Source organism: Octodon degus, unplaced genomic scaffold (assembly GCF_000260255.1).
Source record: "Octodon degus isolate 3935 unplaced genomic scaffold, OctDeg1.0 scaffold00021, whole genome shotgun sequence".
Lineage (NCBI taxonomy): Eukaryota > Metazoa > Chordata > Mammalia > Rodentia > Octodontidae > Octodon > Octodon degus.
This window is the reverse complement of record NW_004524597.1, coordinates 18,255,263-18,273,714: the sequence shown is the minus strand read 5'-3', so window position 1 is coordinate 18,273,714 and position 18,452 is coordinate 18,255,263. Positions and strand designations below refer to the sequence as shown.

The window sequence follows — 18,452 nt, the reverse complement described above, 5'->3', positions numbered from 1 at the left end:
CTTCCCTAAAATACAAAAAATAAAAAATAAACAAAGCTGAGTAGTTTGAGTCTAAATGCAACAGGAAGAAAGGAGCCTTTCAGGTAGTTGGCAACAAGGAAGTAGAGAGGCCACAAAGCCTCTTGTGCTTCGCATATGTGGGCAGTAAGAGGAGGCCAGAGGGACTGGGTGTATGAGCAAGGGGACAGGGGCCCCAGGTGACATTGGAATGGAGGCAGGGGCCAGACCCTAAGCATCTATCTAGTGAGCTGTGTGGAAGCATGTACGTTTTATTTATTTATTTATTTATTTATTTATTTATTTATTGTATTTTTAGGACAGGGTCTACAGGATCTCACTATGTAGATTGGACTTTTAGTAAACCACCTGTGTTCAGCCTCCCAAGCACTGGGATGATATGTGTGCACCACCATTCCCAGTCACATTTACCATTTCAGCTTGCCCCTGGGGCGGGGCTGGCACAGCAAGGGGGTATTGAACCTGGGTGCTGAGTCTGCCTAAGCAGGTGCTTTAATCCTGAGCTATTTGGCCAGCCCTTGGTTTTATAGTAGGTATGTTAGGAAGCCTGTGGAAGGTAATAAACAGGAAATTACTCAATTGAAGTGCTCTCCAAGTCATTAAAAGCTATTTGAGAAGTTTTAATGACTGCTTGTATTTCATGGTTCTGTATAAACCATCAGTAATGAAATCCATTGTTGTGAAATTTGTGTCCTCCCCATCCTTTTTTGGTGCTAAGGACTGAATCCAGGGTCTCCAGGATGCTAAGCATGTATTCTGCTAGAGTTGTAGCTCCTAGCACTCCCTGCCAATTTATAATGTTACAAAAATCTAGATAATTAAATCTATAATTTTGATTGCTTTCTTAGCCTGTTTTACTACAAGTGCATTTTTTTTTGGTACTGGGAATTGAACTGAGGACTTTATGCTTGCCAGGCAGTTGCTTATGCTACTGAGGTATCTCCTGACCCTGCTACAAGTAAATTTCATAAGCAAAAAAAAAAAAAAAAAATTGGCAGGGGTTTGAGACAGGGTCTCTGTGTAGTTCTGGCTGGCCTTGAGCTCACTTTGTAGCCCAGGCTGATCTCAAACTCACAACAATCCTCCCAAGTGCTGGGATTACAGGTGTATGCCTCTACTCCCCATGGTTATAAGCAATTTTTTTTAAAAAAGAAATTTTTCGGCCAGCCCAGTCTACCCTGTGGGTGGGGCTGGCGCAGCATGTGGTGCTGGCTCCTATTATCAATTTTTAAAGCTGTCTGACACAGAAAATTCAACAGCTGTTTGTTTGTGCTTTTGTATTACAGAGTGTGTTAATGAGAGCTACTGGTTTGGGAGGGATAAAAGCTGTGACTATTGCTTTGATGAACCTCTGCTAAAGAGAACAGATAAATACAGAACGTATAGCAAGAAACACTTTCGGATTTTCAGGGTAGGTAACTGACATGCATATACTTGGGCGAACCGGCTCTTGGATATCTTTTAGCTACAAATCCCTGCTTTTAAAACTTTGAAATAAAATGTCCTCTGTTTTAGGAAGTGGGTCCTAAAAACTCTTACATCGCATACATAGAAGATCACAGTGGGAACGGAACCTTTGTAAATACAGAGCTTGTAGGGAAAGGAAAACGTCGTCCTTTGAGTAACAATTCTGAAATTGCACTTTCACTATGTAGAAATAAAGGTAATCTTGTCATTCTATGGTTACTGGGTTTTTTTTTTCTCCCTATGGTGTAAGAGGGAAAAGTTGACTTTATGTCCTGATAGAGTGGTTTCAGTGAATAAAATTAAATTACCACTTAAGAGTTAATTCTGCTGTTATGATTGCATTGTTTTGGGTTGTATTTTTTTTTATTTTTTTGGTGGAACCCGGGATTGAACTCAGGCCTTTACACTCAACAGGGAAACGCTTATTCCACTGAGCCATCTCCCCAGCACCCAAATTTTTTTTTCCTTTTTTTTGGTGGAACTGGGGATTGAACTCACGCCCTTGCGTTGCCAGGGAAGCGCTTATTCCACTGAGCCATCTCCCCAGCCCCAATTGGGTTGTATTTTTAAATGATAAAGTTCTAGTGCTAGTGAGATAGCTCAGTGGACTAAGCACTAGCTTAGGCAAGCTCAGGGACTGGGGTTGCACAGCATGGCATGTAGCGCCCACCCTGCCCATGCCTGGGTGTGGTGGCACACGCCTGTAATCCCCATGCTGGGGAGGCTGAAAACAGGAGGATCACTATGAGTCTGAGCTGCGTAGTGAGACCATGTACCAAATACATTAAAAAAAGATAAATACAGTAAAATAAAATAAATGATAAAGTTCTGTCCAGGCAGATTTTCTTAGATTTAATTGGTTTGATTTATTTTACTAAAAAGCCATATGCTATCATTTGAGTTATCATATTAGTTAAAATAAGTTTTAGTTCCTTGATACAGTTTGTATCACATCAGACTGGGCGTGGTGGCGTTCGCCTGTCATCCCAGCTCTTGGCAGGCTGTAAATAGGCGGATCACTGCGAGTCCAATCTAGTAGTGAGATCCTGAACACCCTGTAGACCCTTCCCTAAAATACAAAAAGAAAAACTAAATAAATTAAATGAATAAATATCTGCCTGCTTAAGCAAAGGCAATCAGGCTCAGGATACTGTGGTTCGATCCCCAGATCCTCATGCCTCACCAGACCTGCCCTTAAGGCATCCTGAGCCAGCTCCCCCACCAAAAAAATCCTTCAGTTTGTATCACATCAATCTGATATATGTATGAGTTGTTTTAGATTATTAATTCTTCCCGTTTCTCTTGCTCCTTTCCTTCATTTTTTTCTATTAAGTAATTTCTGCATACATATATATTAAGCTCCTTTTCATGGCAAGTGTTAGGCTGTGGGTGTTTTTGTAAGAGGTTCAGTTAGGTGGTGCTGGGGGTTGAATGTTGAGCCTTGCACATGTTAGGCAAGTGCTGCCTTTCACCTCGCCACTCCTTCAGCGATCTACCTTCTTAAACATCGTGCAGTTATGCTCTGCAAGTGGAGATGTTTGTTGTTGCCTTGCATAGTATTTTACAAACATCCACTCCTATAAACAGTGAGTATCATATCTAGAACAGTTTCAGTCAGAGCAGAGAGTAAAAGGAATAATTGACAAAAGTGAACTATAGACTTCAAAGTAGCTCACGGTAATTTTCAAATCGGTGAACAAAAGGAGTCCCATTAGTGTAGTTGCTTAATATCCTAAGGTTGGCGAATATGAACAGCAGTTATGGTATAGGTTTTCTGTACTGTGTGAGAGTATTTCCATTGAAGGATAAAATTTGGCTGCATTTCTTAAAAGTTTCCTGACATGCATTATTCTAGCTAATATAATTAAAAACAACTGCCTTATTGTAAATAACTACATTTTAGAATAAATTATCTAGTTGTATGAATTAATAACCCCATGTCTGCCCCTTTTTCTCTTAGTTTTTGTATTTTTTGATCTGACTGTAGATGATCAGTCCATTTATCCCAGGGAATTAAGAGATGAGTACATCATATCAAAAACTCTTGGAAGGTAAGTAACCTTTTTCTTTTGTATTTGGTACAGGGTCTACAAGGTCTCACTACACAGATTAGACTCGTAGTGATTCTCCTGTTTTGAGCCTCCCAAGTGCTGGTATTACAGGTGTGTGCCACCACGCCCAGTCTCAGTTGCCATTTCAGTGTGCCTGGGGGTGGGACTGGCACACAAGCTAGGGATCAAATCCCAGCCACTGCACTTTGCCTAAGCAGGTGCTTTAGTCTGCTGAGCTATCTGGCTGTCCCTGAGTAACTTTCTTTAAAAATAGAAACTATACTTTGTTCTTTTCTTCCATGTTTATTATTAGTTTTCATCCTGATTTTATGACATTCATACCACAGTTGTAGGACACTCATTGATGGTGAATACACTGTATTATTGATTTATGGTTAACTCTTTTTGCAATATACATTTTTGCTCATCATATACATTTATGTGTGTATGTATGTTTGGTTTTTTGAGACAGAATCTTGCTATGTAGCTGAGGCTGGCTTTGAATCCAAAGGGATCCTCCTGCCTCAGCCTCCTTATGTCGGGATTACACGCATGTTGCACCATGCTCAGCTCACTTTTTCAGATCAATTGTAGATTTCAGTGTTGTGAGACCTTGGGTTTAATCCCCCAGCATGAAGGGGAAAAAGTGAGTTTTCATATATTCATAGAATTCACCAACCTTCACCATAATTAGGATTTTTTTTTTTTCTCCTTTTGAGACAGGATTTTGCTTTGCAGTTCAAGCTGGACTTTAACTCACTTTGTGACCCAGTCTGACCTCAAACTGTTGGCAGTACTCCTGCCTTAGCCTCGGGTGCTGGGGTTACAGGCGTACGATATCATGCCCAGCACCATAATCAATTTTGCTACATGCGCGTTGCCATCTAAAAACACATAGTTGTTTCATTTATATGTTGCTTAGAATTTGTACCAACTTGTGAAATGAAGTAAAACTGACCATTGAATGTAACACAGAGTAAAGTTCTCTAAATTTTTAGCCTCAAAACCGCTTACCTTTTTTTTTTTTAAATGGCGGAACCGGGGATTGAACTCAGGCCCTTGCACTTTCCAGAGAAGCACTTACTCCACTGAACCATCTCCCTGGCCCCTAAAACCCCTTACATTTTTAAAAAATTATTGAAGCCAGGAACTTGGGATGTGGCTCTGTAGTAGAGTACTTGTCTAGCATGAATGAGACCTCAAGTTTGATCCCTAATATTACAATACAGTTTTTAAAATTAAAAATTTACTGAGGACTCCAAAGTGCTTTGTATTTTTTTCTTTTTTTTTTTTTTTGGTGAAACCGGGGATTGAACTCATACCCTTGCGCTTGCCAGGGAAGCACTTATTCTACTGAGCCATATCCCTGGCCCTAGTGCTTTGATTTTTAAGGTGGTTTAAATCTATTGATATTTATAGTATTTGAAATTAAAATTAAGAAAAATGTTTTTATTATTCTTTAAATTTACTACAAGTTAATAATTAAAAGTAATTATTAATGAAAGGAATTGAGGTATCCTTTTTGTACCTGAGTTATTCAAAAGGTGGCCGCAATTCAGAAGGTGTCTGGATTCTGAAATTGGATTTTTCATCCAGACATGCTTGGTAGCCTCAGAAAAATTCCACTGTAGACTCAGGAGAAAATGAGATTGAAAAAGACAAGTATGATCTTGGCAATATTCTGAAATTGGTTCTGGCTACGCTGCCCAACCAGGTTTTGAGAACTGCTGCCCTAGGAAAGGAATTCAGGATACTTTTTTTTTGTGTTGTACAATGTCTTTCATCATTTCTTTCTACTCATGAAGCCCTTTCTATTGATATATGCTGTGTGGCCAGTGGTGTTTTTGTTTTTGTTGTATGGTTCTGCGGACAGGGGTTCTCACTTGCTATGTACTCCACCAAACAACTACTTCCTGAGGTATTGATATCTGATGTTCCTCGTGATATTTTTTATAATATGAAAGTAGAAAGTAAATAGAAATAAATAACCTTTAGATGTCAACAACAAAGAAAATCAATCTCAAAGGAGGGGCAGCAAGGGCTGGGAGATGGCTCCAAGGGCCTGAGTTCAGTCCCTGGTTCCACAAAAAAAAAAAAAAAGGAGGGGGCAGCAAAGCCATCAAATAAGACATGTCTCTAAAGGAGATATACAAGTGGCCAAAGAACACAGTCATTAGTCACTCAACGAAAGGCATATGAAAACTCCATTGAGCTAACATGTCACAGTGATCCCTCCAGATGGCCATAATAAAGAGGCAGAAATTAGTAAGTATTGGTGAGGATGTGGAGACTTTGGAAGCACTATATACTGCTGGTAGGAATGTAAAATGGTACAGCCACTATGGGAAAAACGTTTGGGGGACTGGCCAAATAGCTTAGCAGATTAAAGTGCTTGCAAGCAGGCGCAGGGGCCAGGGGTTCAATCCCTGGGCCTGCCTTGCTGGCCCTGCCCTGAAGCCATGCTGAGAAGGCAAATGAGACTGGGCATGGTGTCGCGTGCCTGTAATCCCAGCTCTTGGGAGGCTATAAACAGGCGGATCACTACGAATCTGATCTAGTAGTGAGATCCTGAACACTCTGGAGACCCTTGCCTAAAAATAAAAAACAAAACAAAAAACCAAAACAGTTTGGTCTTTAAAAGTTAAGCATAGAATTAATTGTATGACCTAGAAATTTTCTTAAGTATATAGATAGCCCTGTATTGGAAATAGGTGTTCAAATAAAAAGTGGCATATGAAGGTTTATAACAGCTCCATTTATAATGATGAAGCCTTTTTCTTTTTGTTTCTTAATCTTTTATTTATTTATTTGGTACAGGGTCTTGCTATTCAGCTTGGACTTTTAGCCCCATCTCAGCTTTCCCAGTACTGGGATTACTGGGGTGTGCCACCACACCCAGTTTCAGGACTGGCATGGTGTGCCTGGGGTTGTAGGGCTGGTAGGGCATGGGGTACTGGGGATTGAACCTGGATCCTTGTGCTTGCCAGGCAGGTGCTTAGACTGCCAAACTATCTACACAGCCCTCTTTTTGTTTAAGGCTTGTGCTTTCAGTGTGATACATAAGAAACAATTCACAAAAAGTGGAAACAATTGAAATAAGTGTCCACCAAAAGATGATGGATAGTTGAGTGAGTCTGGCACATAGCCATAACCCCAGCTACTTGGGAGACTGAGCCTGGAGGATTGCAAGTTCAAGGCCAGCCTGGCCAAGTTAGCTAGATCCTATCTCAAAATAAAATAAGAGGTGAGAATGTAGCTCAGTGCTCATTGGGTTCAATCCCCAGTACAAAGCAGGGGTGTGATGGAAATAAAGTGTGATATTTCCATATAATAGAGCATTATTTAACTACAAAAAGGAATAAACTATTTGGTTCCTATGCAAGTGCCTATAGTTCCAGATACTTTGGAAGCTGAGGCAGGGCAGTTTCAAGTTTGGGTCCAGCCTGGGCAACTTAGCAAGACCTTGTCTCAGAAAAAAAAAAAGGGTGGTTGGGTGTCTGGGATTTACCTCAGTGATAGAACATTTGCATGGCATAAGTAGGGTTCTGGCCTCAATCTGCAGCAGTGCAAGGACAAAGCATGTGCACAGACACACAAAATAGAAGGAAAAAAGCCACACACACACACACGAACCAGTAAAACAAAACAAACCTTGTCTTGCAAAAGATCACAAAGTTAAGTTTTATATAGTATAATTTTAGCACAATTAAAAAATATGTCTTGGGAAAAAAGCATGTCTTGCTAAGCTCTCCACCTTACTCTCTTAAACCCTATAGTTCTCATTGTCTATTTCATGCACATCAAAATAGATGGTTAATATTATGGTAGCCTTTACCTCGGGCTGACCTAAGCTTTGGAAGAACTAGCTTATTTAGGCTTGAACCACCAGTGGTACATGCATGGCTGTCTCACTGAGTGGCTTTTTATTAATTTATTAGTAAAAAGACTGATAAAAGTCTTAGGTTCATTTGCACCACCAATGGTACAAGTGCCTTTTGGGACAGCCACACATGTGCGGCTACCCAGCAGTGAGACATGAATTATGGCCCCTTCATGAATGTGTTAAGCATGTGCGGCGTAACATCCCACATGGCATTCCTCATTCCTCCTCCATTAGTAATATCTTACTTAACTACAAATCTTTGTGAAAGGTTGCTATAAGCAAGTTACTTGGGTAATACTTTTAGATTTCATGTCAGGGGCAATCATGTCGTCAGTGGCTTATGCATTCTTCTGAAGACAGAGAATAAAAACAGAGAAATGTGCCAATGAAAATGCTTCATCTGCAAATTCTGTTTATTGTTACTTGTTTTGACCAGGAAGGAATGTTCTGGTTGATATGTCTGTGACCTCTAGGATAGGTCATTTGTCACGCACCTCAGAAATAGAATTTGGAACTGCCTCAGTGTGGTTGGATGATTCACATCCACTTACATCCCGATATTTTGCATTGTTAAGGTTTTACTGTATCCTATGATAACAAGAAAAATTAAAGTTGTCTTTAACTTATAATACTCAAGGAAGACCTGAGTGTGGTGAGTGATTAAAAACATCCTGAAAAATCCCTGTCTATGTTTTTCTTTCTAGTGGTGCTTGTGGAGAAGTAAAGCTGGCTTTCGAGAGGAAAACGTGTAAGAAAGTAGCCATAAAGATCATCAGCAAAAGGAAATTTGCTATTAGTTCTTTGAAAGAATCAGTCGTAAGTACTCATGTTTTTGGAAGCTCCGCTCTTTCTTACACTTCTTTCAACTTTTTAAAAATGTGTTTAGGACAGGATCTACAGGGTCTCAAAGTAATCCTTTCTGGGTTTTTTTTGGCGGAACCAGGGATTGAACTTAGGCCCTTGCGCTTGCCAGGGAAGCACTTATTCCACTGAGCCATCTCCCCAGCCCCTCTTACACTTCTTTATAACTTCCTCAAATGATCTTCACTGATTGTCAGTCTGAGGAAGAATTAACTGCTCAGACGCAGTAATGTGTGAGTATCAAAGAACATCAAGGGCCAGGAAGATAGCTCAGCCTGGCAAGCTCGAGGTCCTGAGTGTGATCCCCAGTACCCCCCTCAAAAGATCAAAGAACATCAAAAAGTGCTTGCTTCAGCAGCAAAGATACTAAAAAGAACACTAACAAGTTTCAAGTATTTTTAATTAATTTAGAAAATTTATAGATAATATGGGTCTAAAAATATTTGGTTGTACCTAATAATGTACGCGAAAAGGTTTCTTTTCCTCTCAGTTCCAAATTGTTACAAGACTTTTTACAATAATTAAAAGAGAAAAAATCTAACCATAATCCTGCCATTGCGACTCTACAGCTGCTTTTGGTTTTCCTTTTCTTTCTAGTCGTGGTTTGTGCAAATCTGTGTCTTGCAGTGATTGAAATCTTATTGTATGTAGAACTTGGCATTCTGCTTTTTCACATATGCTTGAGAGCATAGGCTTCCCCTCCTCCATTGCTCTTTTTGATGTTTATCTCCATTGCATCAACTTTATCATGATTTTATTTATTTGCATGAGTTATTTAAACATTTAATCAATTTCTACATTGAGGAAATGAAATTTCTTGAGGCCTAGTTGTACTGAGAAATAAAAATTTAAAAAACTAACGCAAACTTAATTTCAGCCTGTGGTAAGTATTGCACAGGGCTGGTATGTAGGCAGCAGGCCCAATACCTGCCTGGCAAGTAAGTACAAGGCCCTGAGTTCAACTTCTGGTACCAATAACAACAACAACAACAATATAAATGCTGCAGTATATTCTGAACATTTATTTTGAAAACAGTTAAAACTGTAACATCCCCAGTACCCTCAAAATGCATCACTTGGGCTTATTATACAGTTGATGATTATGTTTCTAACTTCAAGTTTTGAAGTATGAAAAGCAATGGCAAGGAATAGTAATAATCCATTAGTAACAATATATCTGTTTCCCAGGCCCTGCCTAAGGCTTTCTTTCCTGAGTCTGCCCCTTAAACTGGTGGAGATTGTCCAGAGAGCCAACATGTTAAGTCAGTTTTCTGTCACAAAATACCTGAGAAGATTGAATTAAACAGAGGAAAGATTTATTTCTGGCCCAGAGCTTCGGAGGCCTCAGTCTACAGTCACAGGCACCATTGTTTCTAGGCCTGTGGTCAGGCTTTGCCTCATGGTGGGGAGTGAGTGAGGGAGTGAAACTGCTCACCTCGTGCTCAGGAAGCAAAGGATGAGTGGGAAAGGATAGAGCCAGAGCCAAAGTATACCCTGCAAGGGCGTTCCCCCAGAGACCTATTTCAGCCATCAAATCTCTACTTCTGAAGTTTCCACCACCCCTAGTAGCCCATTAAGTAGTCACCCCTGAAAGGTACCCCTGACCATGGTTGCACTGGGGACCAAGTCTTCAAAAGATTGGCCTTTGGGGAACACTTAAGATCCAAACTGTCACCATCACTAAATTGGCTTTTCTTTTCTTTACTTTTTTTTTCTCAGAACCGGGGATTGAACTCAGATCCTTGCGCTTGCCAGGGAAGCGCTTATTCCACTGAGCCATCTCCCTAACCCTAAATTGGCTTTTCTTGTTTTCCCTGCTTCACATTCAGTTCTGAAACTGTTCACTTGAACTCTGTACAAATGCTCTGAATGATTCTGGGGGACAAATTTGTAGATACTCATGCACAAAAAGGAATGGTCCCAAGTTTTTAATAATTTACCCCACCATTTCTTCGGTTAGTCATTTAGGTAATTCCCAATGAATTACTGGATCTTTTGGATGATAGAGCAATGAATCTCAGTATTCATGGATTACAGATTTTTTTTTTTCTTTTTTATGGGATCTAGCTCAGGGCCTCAAGCATGCTATGCAAATGCTCTTACCAATGAGCTACATCCTCAGCCTTTAGTATAGATGTTTTTCAAAGTTAAGTTGTTTAAATTATTTCTATAAAGTAGTTATTAATCCTGTTTTCTGTAATCAACATTTATTGTATGGACGATGTAGCTGAATGTGTTGGTCTTTCCCCATATGGCCCAAGAAAGTAATGTAAAACATAGCCTCTAATCATATTTTCCTTTGTGGCCAGCTGTTTCTGGCTATTATACTTTAACATTCCTTAAAGATTTTTTTCCCTGAGACAATGCCATTCTCACATGGCAGGAAGAATTTCCTTTCTGTGTTCACTTTGTTATAGATCTTTTCCCCTGTGATTCTGGTTTGCTTTCCATTTTAAGAAGAAAATATCTACCAAATTAAAAAATAAAACAAAACTTAAGAGTAAAATTTTACTTCTTCACTTCACTGTATGGATCATACTGGACTCCTTATGACCTCTGTGTTTTCAGAGTCTGTACATCCTGATGTACTAACGGGTGTTAACGGCTTACAGGAAGAGGCAGGCTTTTAAAATTAAACATCTGGGGTTTCTTAGCTGAGTCCATTTTGCATGAACATGTAATTCTATATCCTCTTTGCTTGTGCAGGGTGTAGCCCGAAAAGTTGAGTTACTTGATTCATCTTTTGAAATTGTAATGAAGAGCAGTGTCAGTACCCCAAAGCTTCTTCCTTTGAGAGTCTGAGTGAACATGCTATCCTGTATTTGAAATTGGAACCTTTTACCTTTAGTCATTAGAAGTTTCACTTGACATTTTCTTCATACAGTTTAATCAAAGACCTTTTCCGTGGTGTTCACTTTACTATGTTTTTTAATGTAAATACTTCTATAGGTAATGAAGTTGAGGGAGAGTAAAACAGTGGAAACACTTCTGCTTTTGGCAGCAGAAACTGGGCTGAGTAGCTTGTCTTCTGACACTCAGTTGCCTCTTCTATAGAAAGGGGGCAATTATAGAATCTACTTCATTAGAGGATTAAGAGGGTTATGTGACATGATTCTTATATATAAAGAGCTTGGCACGGGGCCTGGCTGTTTATTGAATGCCTCTAATTTGTCAAGCATTTGCAAAGGAATTTTTCATGAATTATTTGATTCATTGACCTCTGGGTCTTTGTTTCTTTGTATGAATAGAGCCTGGTTTGAATTCCGGCAGTCTTTACTAAGTTAACTATACACATTTAAAAAATATTGTCATTATTAATAAACTGTTATTTTCTTTAGGACCCAGCTCTTAATGTTGAAACTGAAATAGAAATTTTGAAAAAACTAGACCATGTAAGTACTTGTAAAATATGATTTATATTGTAAGTTCATTTATCTCAAAATATAGGAAGTGAGTAAATTATTTCAATATGGTAGAACTAATATTAACCTGGGTTATTTTATTTTGTATCTGTAGGTGGGCATATATACATGCACCTAGCTTTGATTTAGTTTGGAAGAGTTTTACTTCAAAATATTTAGGGACAATACTACATAATTGTTTCATGATTTCATGAATAAATAATTAAATAGTATTTTTACTTAGTTCTTTTTTTGTTTTTGTTTTTTTTTTTTTGAGACCGGGTTTCATTATGTAGTCCATGCTGGCCTTGTATTAACTGTATAACCCAGCCTGACTTTGAACTTGCAGCTGATGTTCCTGCCTGGAATTACACGCATGTGCTACCATACTTGGCTTCTACAGTTTTTGACCCAAGTCTATATCGTATAGACTTCCTCAACTGATAGTGTTCATGCAGACAATTCCAGTTATAATAAATTTACATCTTGGGCTAGGGCTATAGCTCAGCAGTGCAGCTCCTGCCTAAAAGCTTGATTTCCCATATAAAAAAAATTAAATTTTAACACTTTTAAATACTTTTGAAGGGCTGACCAAATAGCTCATTGGATTAAAGTGCCTGTTTAAGCAGATGCAGAGACCAGGGTTTGATTTCCAGAATGTGTTGCTGGCCCTGCCCTTGGGGTGCGCTGAGACAGCAATTGAGACTGGGCATGGTGGCGCATGCTTGTAATCCCAGCGCTTGGAAGGCTGAAAACGTGAAAATCACTATGAGTCTGATCTGTGTAGTGAGACCCTGTAGACCCTGTGCTAAATACATAAATAAAATAATATAAAATAAATACCTTTGGCCTAGGGATATAATTTGGTGATAGATCACTCACCTAGTATATGTGAGACACAGTTTTGGTTCCCTAGCACTGTAAGCAAATAAAATGCATTTTATTTGGTATAATCTAAATAGAATCAAGGATATCTAATACGTATGGCAACAACCTTTCTTTGCATCTGATCAAACAGTGTTGGTGGCCCTGCTGGCTATAAATAATGCTTATCCTTGTGGCAGGAGGATTGCAAGTTTGAGCCCAATCTGGGCAATTTAATGACTTAGTGACACCCTATCTAAAAAGAGGAAAAAAGCTGGAGTGTAGCTCAGCGCAAAGGCTCTGGGTTCAATCCCCTCCAAGAAAAAAATTCTCATCTTTTTTGGACAGTGGTGACTTGGTCTCAGTGGAAGGCCTATCTCAATTCAAAAAAGGTGAAAATAAAAAGTTAAGGTATGGTTTGGATCTTATTTTTGTTTTTATTCTTTCAGTTTCTTAATTCATGAGTGTCTTTGAAGCTGTAAGTTTGGTAGGTTTTGTAGTTAAACTTGTAACCACTATAGATGTGTCCAATCTATGGTCTGTAATCTTCTTGCCTTTTTCTTTTTCTTTATTTTTTAAAAAATATTTTTAAAAGGGAAGTTTCATTTCTTATATATTAGGTATATTATGTGTATTTTTATGTATGGCCCAGGACAACACTTCTTAATTTAGCGCAGGCCAGGCAGGACAAAATGTTGTACAAACTCTTATAAAATGAAAATGTTGGGCTGGGGAGGTGGCTCAGTGGGATAAGTGCTTCCCTGGCAAGCGCAAGGGCCTGAGTTCAATCCCAGTTCCGCAAAAAAAAAAAAAAGAAGGAAAGAAAGAAAATGTCCCTCTTGTGGAAAAATATTGTATAGGGTCCCATTTGCCTGTGGTTCCGCTTACCTGGAGACGACGAGAGCTGCAGTCTGAGAGCAGTGACTCCATTGCATTGCTCCCCATCCTGCCTACTTCTTTATTCATACCATTTGTCAGACTTCTTCAGGGTCCTTTATGGTGCTGCCTGCTGTGGGGCAGCGAGGAGGAGAGCTGGGAAGAACCCAGACTTTGTTCTTAGTGGAAAGGTCATCCTTGTGTAGGAAATGTGATCTGGTTCCTCAACCTACATGGCAGCGTAGAATGCTTCTTGCATGTCCTCATGGAGTCAACTAAGTTCTGTTCTGCCCTGCTTGGACTTCATAGCATCCAGAGACAGGGGACAAATATCTGGCCCTAGCCTTGCTGACCCTCTGCGCAAATGTCTGAAATTCTATGGCATTAGTGTTTTTTTCTCTTGGGAGTTCTTTTTTCTCACTATTTTTCTTTTGCCTTTTTTTTTTTTTTTTAGCCTTGTATCATCAAGATTAAAAACTTTTTTGATGCAGAAGATTATTACATTGTTTTGGAATTGTAAGTAGTACATGCTTTGAATTTATGTTTCCCTTGGATTGTTAACTTATATTGGGGACCCTTAACAAATATGTACATGGTGGTGGGACCCAGTGTGTGTGTGTGTGTGTGTGTGTGTGTGTGTGTGTGTGTGTAAGAGAGAGAGAGACAATATCAATTCTAAAAACCCTCTGATGTTTCCAAAGGCAGTTAGTATGGGCTTTCAGGCCTTGCATATCAGTTCAAACTGGGTTCGAACTCCATACATGAGTAGTGGAGCACCCATTGGTGAATTATTTCACCTGTGAGCCTGGTTTTCTTCATATTGAATACAGCTATTAATGGTGTCCCATATGCAAAATCCTTGTAAGGATTAAATGCTATGGAACTGGAAAGCCCCACGAGTGCCTGGCATATGTGGGTACTCAGCCTTGACTTGATGTCTTACTCTGCAATCACCTGGCTTGATGGGTCTTTCTGCTCACAATCCTGGAAGTTTGGTCTTGTTTTATGTGCTTTGACCAAAATAGCTTCCTGTCTCATTCCTGGGAGAGGCCTGTCTCATGCCTATTTCTGCATAAATTTGCAGTATTTGTGAGAATGGTTGTTTTGGCAAGAGAGTATACTTTATTGTTGGCCAGCAAGCAGTGGTTATGGAGCTTGACCATTAAGATTACATAATTGAGCCAGTGAGATAGCTCAGCAGTCTAAAGTGCCTGTTTAGGCAAGCTTAGGCAAGCACAGGGACTGCTTTTCAATCCCTGGCACCACATACTGTGCCAGTCCCACCCTCAGGGCAGGCTGGGCCAGCCACACACACACAAAAAAAGATTACAATAAACAGTAGTCCTGACTATAGAACTAGGGCATACATGGATGGTCCTGTGGTGCCTAGGGGATGTTGCTACCAAATGCGAGACTGTTTCTTGACTGGATCCGATTACCACAGTTTAATAATGGTACAATACAATAACAGCAGCACTTGATGTGTATCGACACATTTAGCCTTCATGATAATTTTAGGTTCAGGGTGTTAATTGCAGAGTGTAGGTGTGTTACTGTTTTTAACCTTCCTTAAGGAAAAGCAAATTGAATCACAGAGGGATTGAGTAGCCTTGTTGAGCTGCTCCACCAGCCAGGTACTTTACCTACATTGACTAGCTCTTAATTTTCACACGAGGAAAAAAAAAATTCACACTAGCCATCATGGGAAGTAGCTGTCTTGGTCACTTTCTCTGTGGTGGGATGGAATATCTGACATTTATAGCTTAAAGGAAGAGACGTTTATTTTGGCTCCTGTTTGAGAAGTTTTGGTCCATGTTTATCAGGATCAAACAGCCTGGTGGAAGGGTCTTCCACAGAGGAAAGCTGCGCTTCTTGCAGTACTCAGGAAATGGAGAGGGAAGGGAGGAGCTGGGGAGAGAGCGATGCCCTCCCAGGTCAGAGCCGCCTCTAACCTGACCACATCTGCTAACAGCAACTCAGCTGTAATATCCCCATAGTTCAGTCATCTTCCAGAAGCTCCCCTCCCCTGGCACAGGAGGCTCTTGGCAGACTTCTGGATCCAAACTATAACAATGATACTATTCCCATTTCTTTTAAGCTCAGAGAGATGAAATAGCTCCCCCAGAGTCCTATACCTGGGAAGTGGTGGCGTTGGGATTCAGACCCCCCATTGCCTGATTATAAGTGCCTGATTGCTCTTCTTTGTAGCCCCCCAAATCATGTAGGGTTCATGATAAGAGTGCAGACTCTTTGCCAGGAGTGAGGGTGCTTGCCTGTAATCCCAGCAACTGAGGGAGGCTGAGGCGGGAGAATTGCAAGTTTATGTCTGCCGAAGTAATTTAGTGAGACTGTATCTCAAAAAGAGCCAAGATGGGGCTGGAGAGATAGCTCAGTGGTCTAAAGCACCTACTTAGAACAAGCTTAGCAAAGCACAGAGACCGCGGTTCAATCCCCCAGCACCACATGCCAGCCAGCCCCGCCCCTTGGTGGGCTGAGCTGGCTCCCCCCCCACTAAATAAAATGTAAAAAAAAAAAAAAAAAAAGAGCCAAAAACATGGCTCAGTGGTTGACTGCATCTGGAGTCCACCCCTAATATGAGAGAGAGAGAGAGAGAGAGAGAGAGAGAGAGAGAGAACATTTATAGGTCCTACTTCTAGTCTGATTAACTAATTAATTAATTTCATTTGGCAAGGAGTTCTAGGAATCGAATCCAGGGCCTTTCCACTAATCTACACCCTTAGCCGTTACAGTTTAGGTTTTTGAAATATGGTCTTGGGAAGTTGGTGAGTTGTCCATGCTGGGTTTAAACTTGCAGTCCTCCTGCCTCAGCTTCCCAGAGCGCTGGGGTATGCACCACCTTTCCTGGCTTGAGTTGTTTTTCAAAGCTCCCCGAAGTATCAGCAGTGCCCACTACACATTCCTTCTGTTTTCTTTCCCACTGGAACATCTGATTGTGGATGAGGTGTACTTGCCCATTAGTTTTATTTTTTTTATTTTTTAATTTGTGTGTGTGTGTGTGTGTGTGTGTGTGTGTGTGTGGCCAGCTCAGCCCACCAGGGGGCAGGGCTGGCTGGCATGTGGTGCTGGGGGATCGAACCGCGGTCCCTGTGCTTTGCTTAGCTTGTTCTAGGTAGGTGCTTTAGACCACTGAGCCATCTCACCAGCCCCGCCCATTAGTTTTAAAAATGAAAGTCAAAAGTGAATTAAAAATGTTGTCATATCATAATGAGTATTGCTTGTGTTGTTCTCTTCTTTCCAAGTGAGTTTCCCTGCCTTGCCTGTCTGTTTCAGGATGGAAGGGGGAGAGCTGTTTGACAGGGTGGTGGGCCACAAACGGCTGAAAGAAACTACCTGCAAACTCTATTTTTACCAGATGCTGTTGGCTGTTCAGGTAAGAGAAGCCCTCTATATTCCTGGGAGTTCTACTTTCTGTGATGTAAATTACTGCCTGAGTTAGGCAGAAACAGAGGGACTGGGGTTTAAAATTCAGAGAGTCTGTGTGCTTGTTGTTTTGTTCTTGGCAAAAACATCCTGCCCCTTTGACTTAGCTGACAAAGCTCTCGCTGTGCAATGAAGACACACTTCAAAAGGGAACTAAGAGCTGAGAGGCAGCAGAGTGGCGGAGTGCTTGCCCAGCATGCACCAGCTCCAGGGTTCAGTCCCCAGAACTTGTAAAAGAAGACGGCAGCGGGGAGCAGGGAGACTAAAGAAATGAACACACAGCCCCATTCTCCTCTCTTTAGTTCAGAGTTCTTTCTGTAGGTTCATTGATTTCTACACTGGCCTGATCCTTGTAGAAATCCCCATTAATTCTCAGAGTGGGAACTGGGCAGGTTTGGTGGGCTGGGCTGGCTGGGACAGGCGCTTTGCTCTTCTGTGGCAGGTGGGCAGGGCACATGCGCAGCCTTCCCTTGTGAGGGTGTCAGTGGAGGAACAGTCGGGGACAGTTTTCTTCTTGGATATCACCATTTTCCAAATCTAATTCGGGTCTGGTGATTCCCTGCCAATTTCTTCTCCTGAAAACCCACTTTGTGGGCAGCTGGGTCTCGAGTTCAGAGGTCGAGTGCTTGCCCAGAATGCTTGAAACTGTGGGTTCAATCCTGTGAACTGCAAATGTACACATGCCAGCTCCACGCAGGAAGTGCATCACTTGGGAGCAGTTCTTGGATTGAAGATTTTTCTGGAGTTTGTCCAACTGGGTTTGTCTCCTTTGAAGTTTTCCCCAAATCCATTTCCTAGTGGGAGTTTTTGGAAAGATTTTTCCTTAGCAGGGGAATATTAAAGAAGGCTGAAACTCTTGTTTTGCAGAGCAGGGGACTGAACCCAGGGACTGATCTTTGGGTATGCTGGGCAAGCATTCTACCCACAAGATATTCTAGAGGACAAAAGCCTTTTTTTTTTTTTTTTCTGATGGCAGTTGTCACCCTATCCAGTGCTTGACTCTTTTTGGCTTATTTCCTCCTTTATATCTACTGAACAACAATATGAAGATGTTGGATATGGTACACTTAAGATTCCTAACATAATATGACATGCGCAGTATATTGAGGTTTTGTGTGTGTCCTTTTTTTTCCCTACTGTTTTGAAATAGGGTTTTGCTATGTAATTCAGGCTGGCCTTGAACTTACTATGTAGCACACTTGTTTATTCCAACTTTCCTGCCTCAGCCTCCTGAGTAGTGAGAAGCACTGTGAATCTGATCTGTGTAGTGAGACCCTGTAGACCCTGTACTAAATACATAAATAAAATAAAATAAATACCTTTGGCTTAGGGATATAATTTGGTGATAGATCACTCATCTAGTATGTGTGAGACACAATAATATAGCTAACATATAAGAAATAAAACTTCCCTTTTAAGATATGTTTAAAAAAAAAGAAAAATAATTGAATAATTATTAAGGAACAAAATAATTACAGATGTGCACCATTATGCCTAGTGTTGTGTTCATTTTTATATGCTATTTCAGATTATAGATTTTTGGATAACTAGAATCAGGCTTTACATCTAAGAATAGATTAATTCTGGGTA

The 18,452-nt window shown here is 40.5% G+C and overlaps 1 protein-coding gene across 4 annotated transcripts in view; it reads left to right on the top strand.

Moving 5' to 3' along the window:
- The window catches only part of Chek2 (checkpoint kinase 2), a 41,831-nt gene that overhangs the window by 12,180 nt on the left and 11,199 nt on the right, over positions 1 to 18,452 (top strand). For 3 of the 4 annotated variants that reach the window (XM_023711625.1, XM_023711624.1, XM_023711622.1), the window contains exons 3-9: positions 1,305 to 1,429; positions 1,534 to 1,681; positions 3,446 to 3,536; positions 8,124 to 8,235; positions 11,619 to 11,672; positions 13,876 to 13,937; positions 16,713 to 16,812. In XM_023711625.1, the coding sequence (XP_023567393.1) occupies positions 1,305 to 1,429; positions 1,534 to 1,681; positions 3,446 to 3,536; positions 8,124 to 8,235; positions 11,619 to 11,672; positions 13,876 to 13,937; positions 16,713 to 16,812 (692 nt within the window). The remainder of the gene's footprint in view (positions 1 to 1,304; positions 1,430 to 1,533; positions 1,682 to 3,445; positions 3,537 to 8,123; positions 8,236 to 11,618; positions 11,673 to 13,875; positions 13,938 to 16,712; positions 16,813 to 18,452) is intronic. The other variant, XM_023711626.1, reaches the window with a different exon arrangement.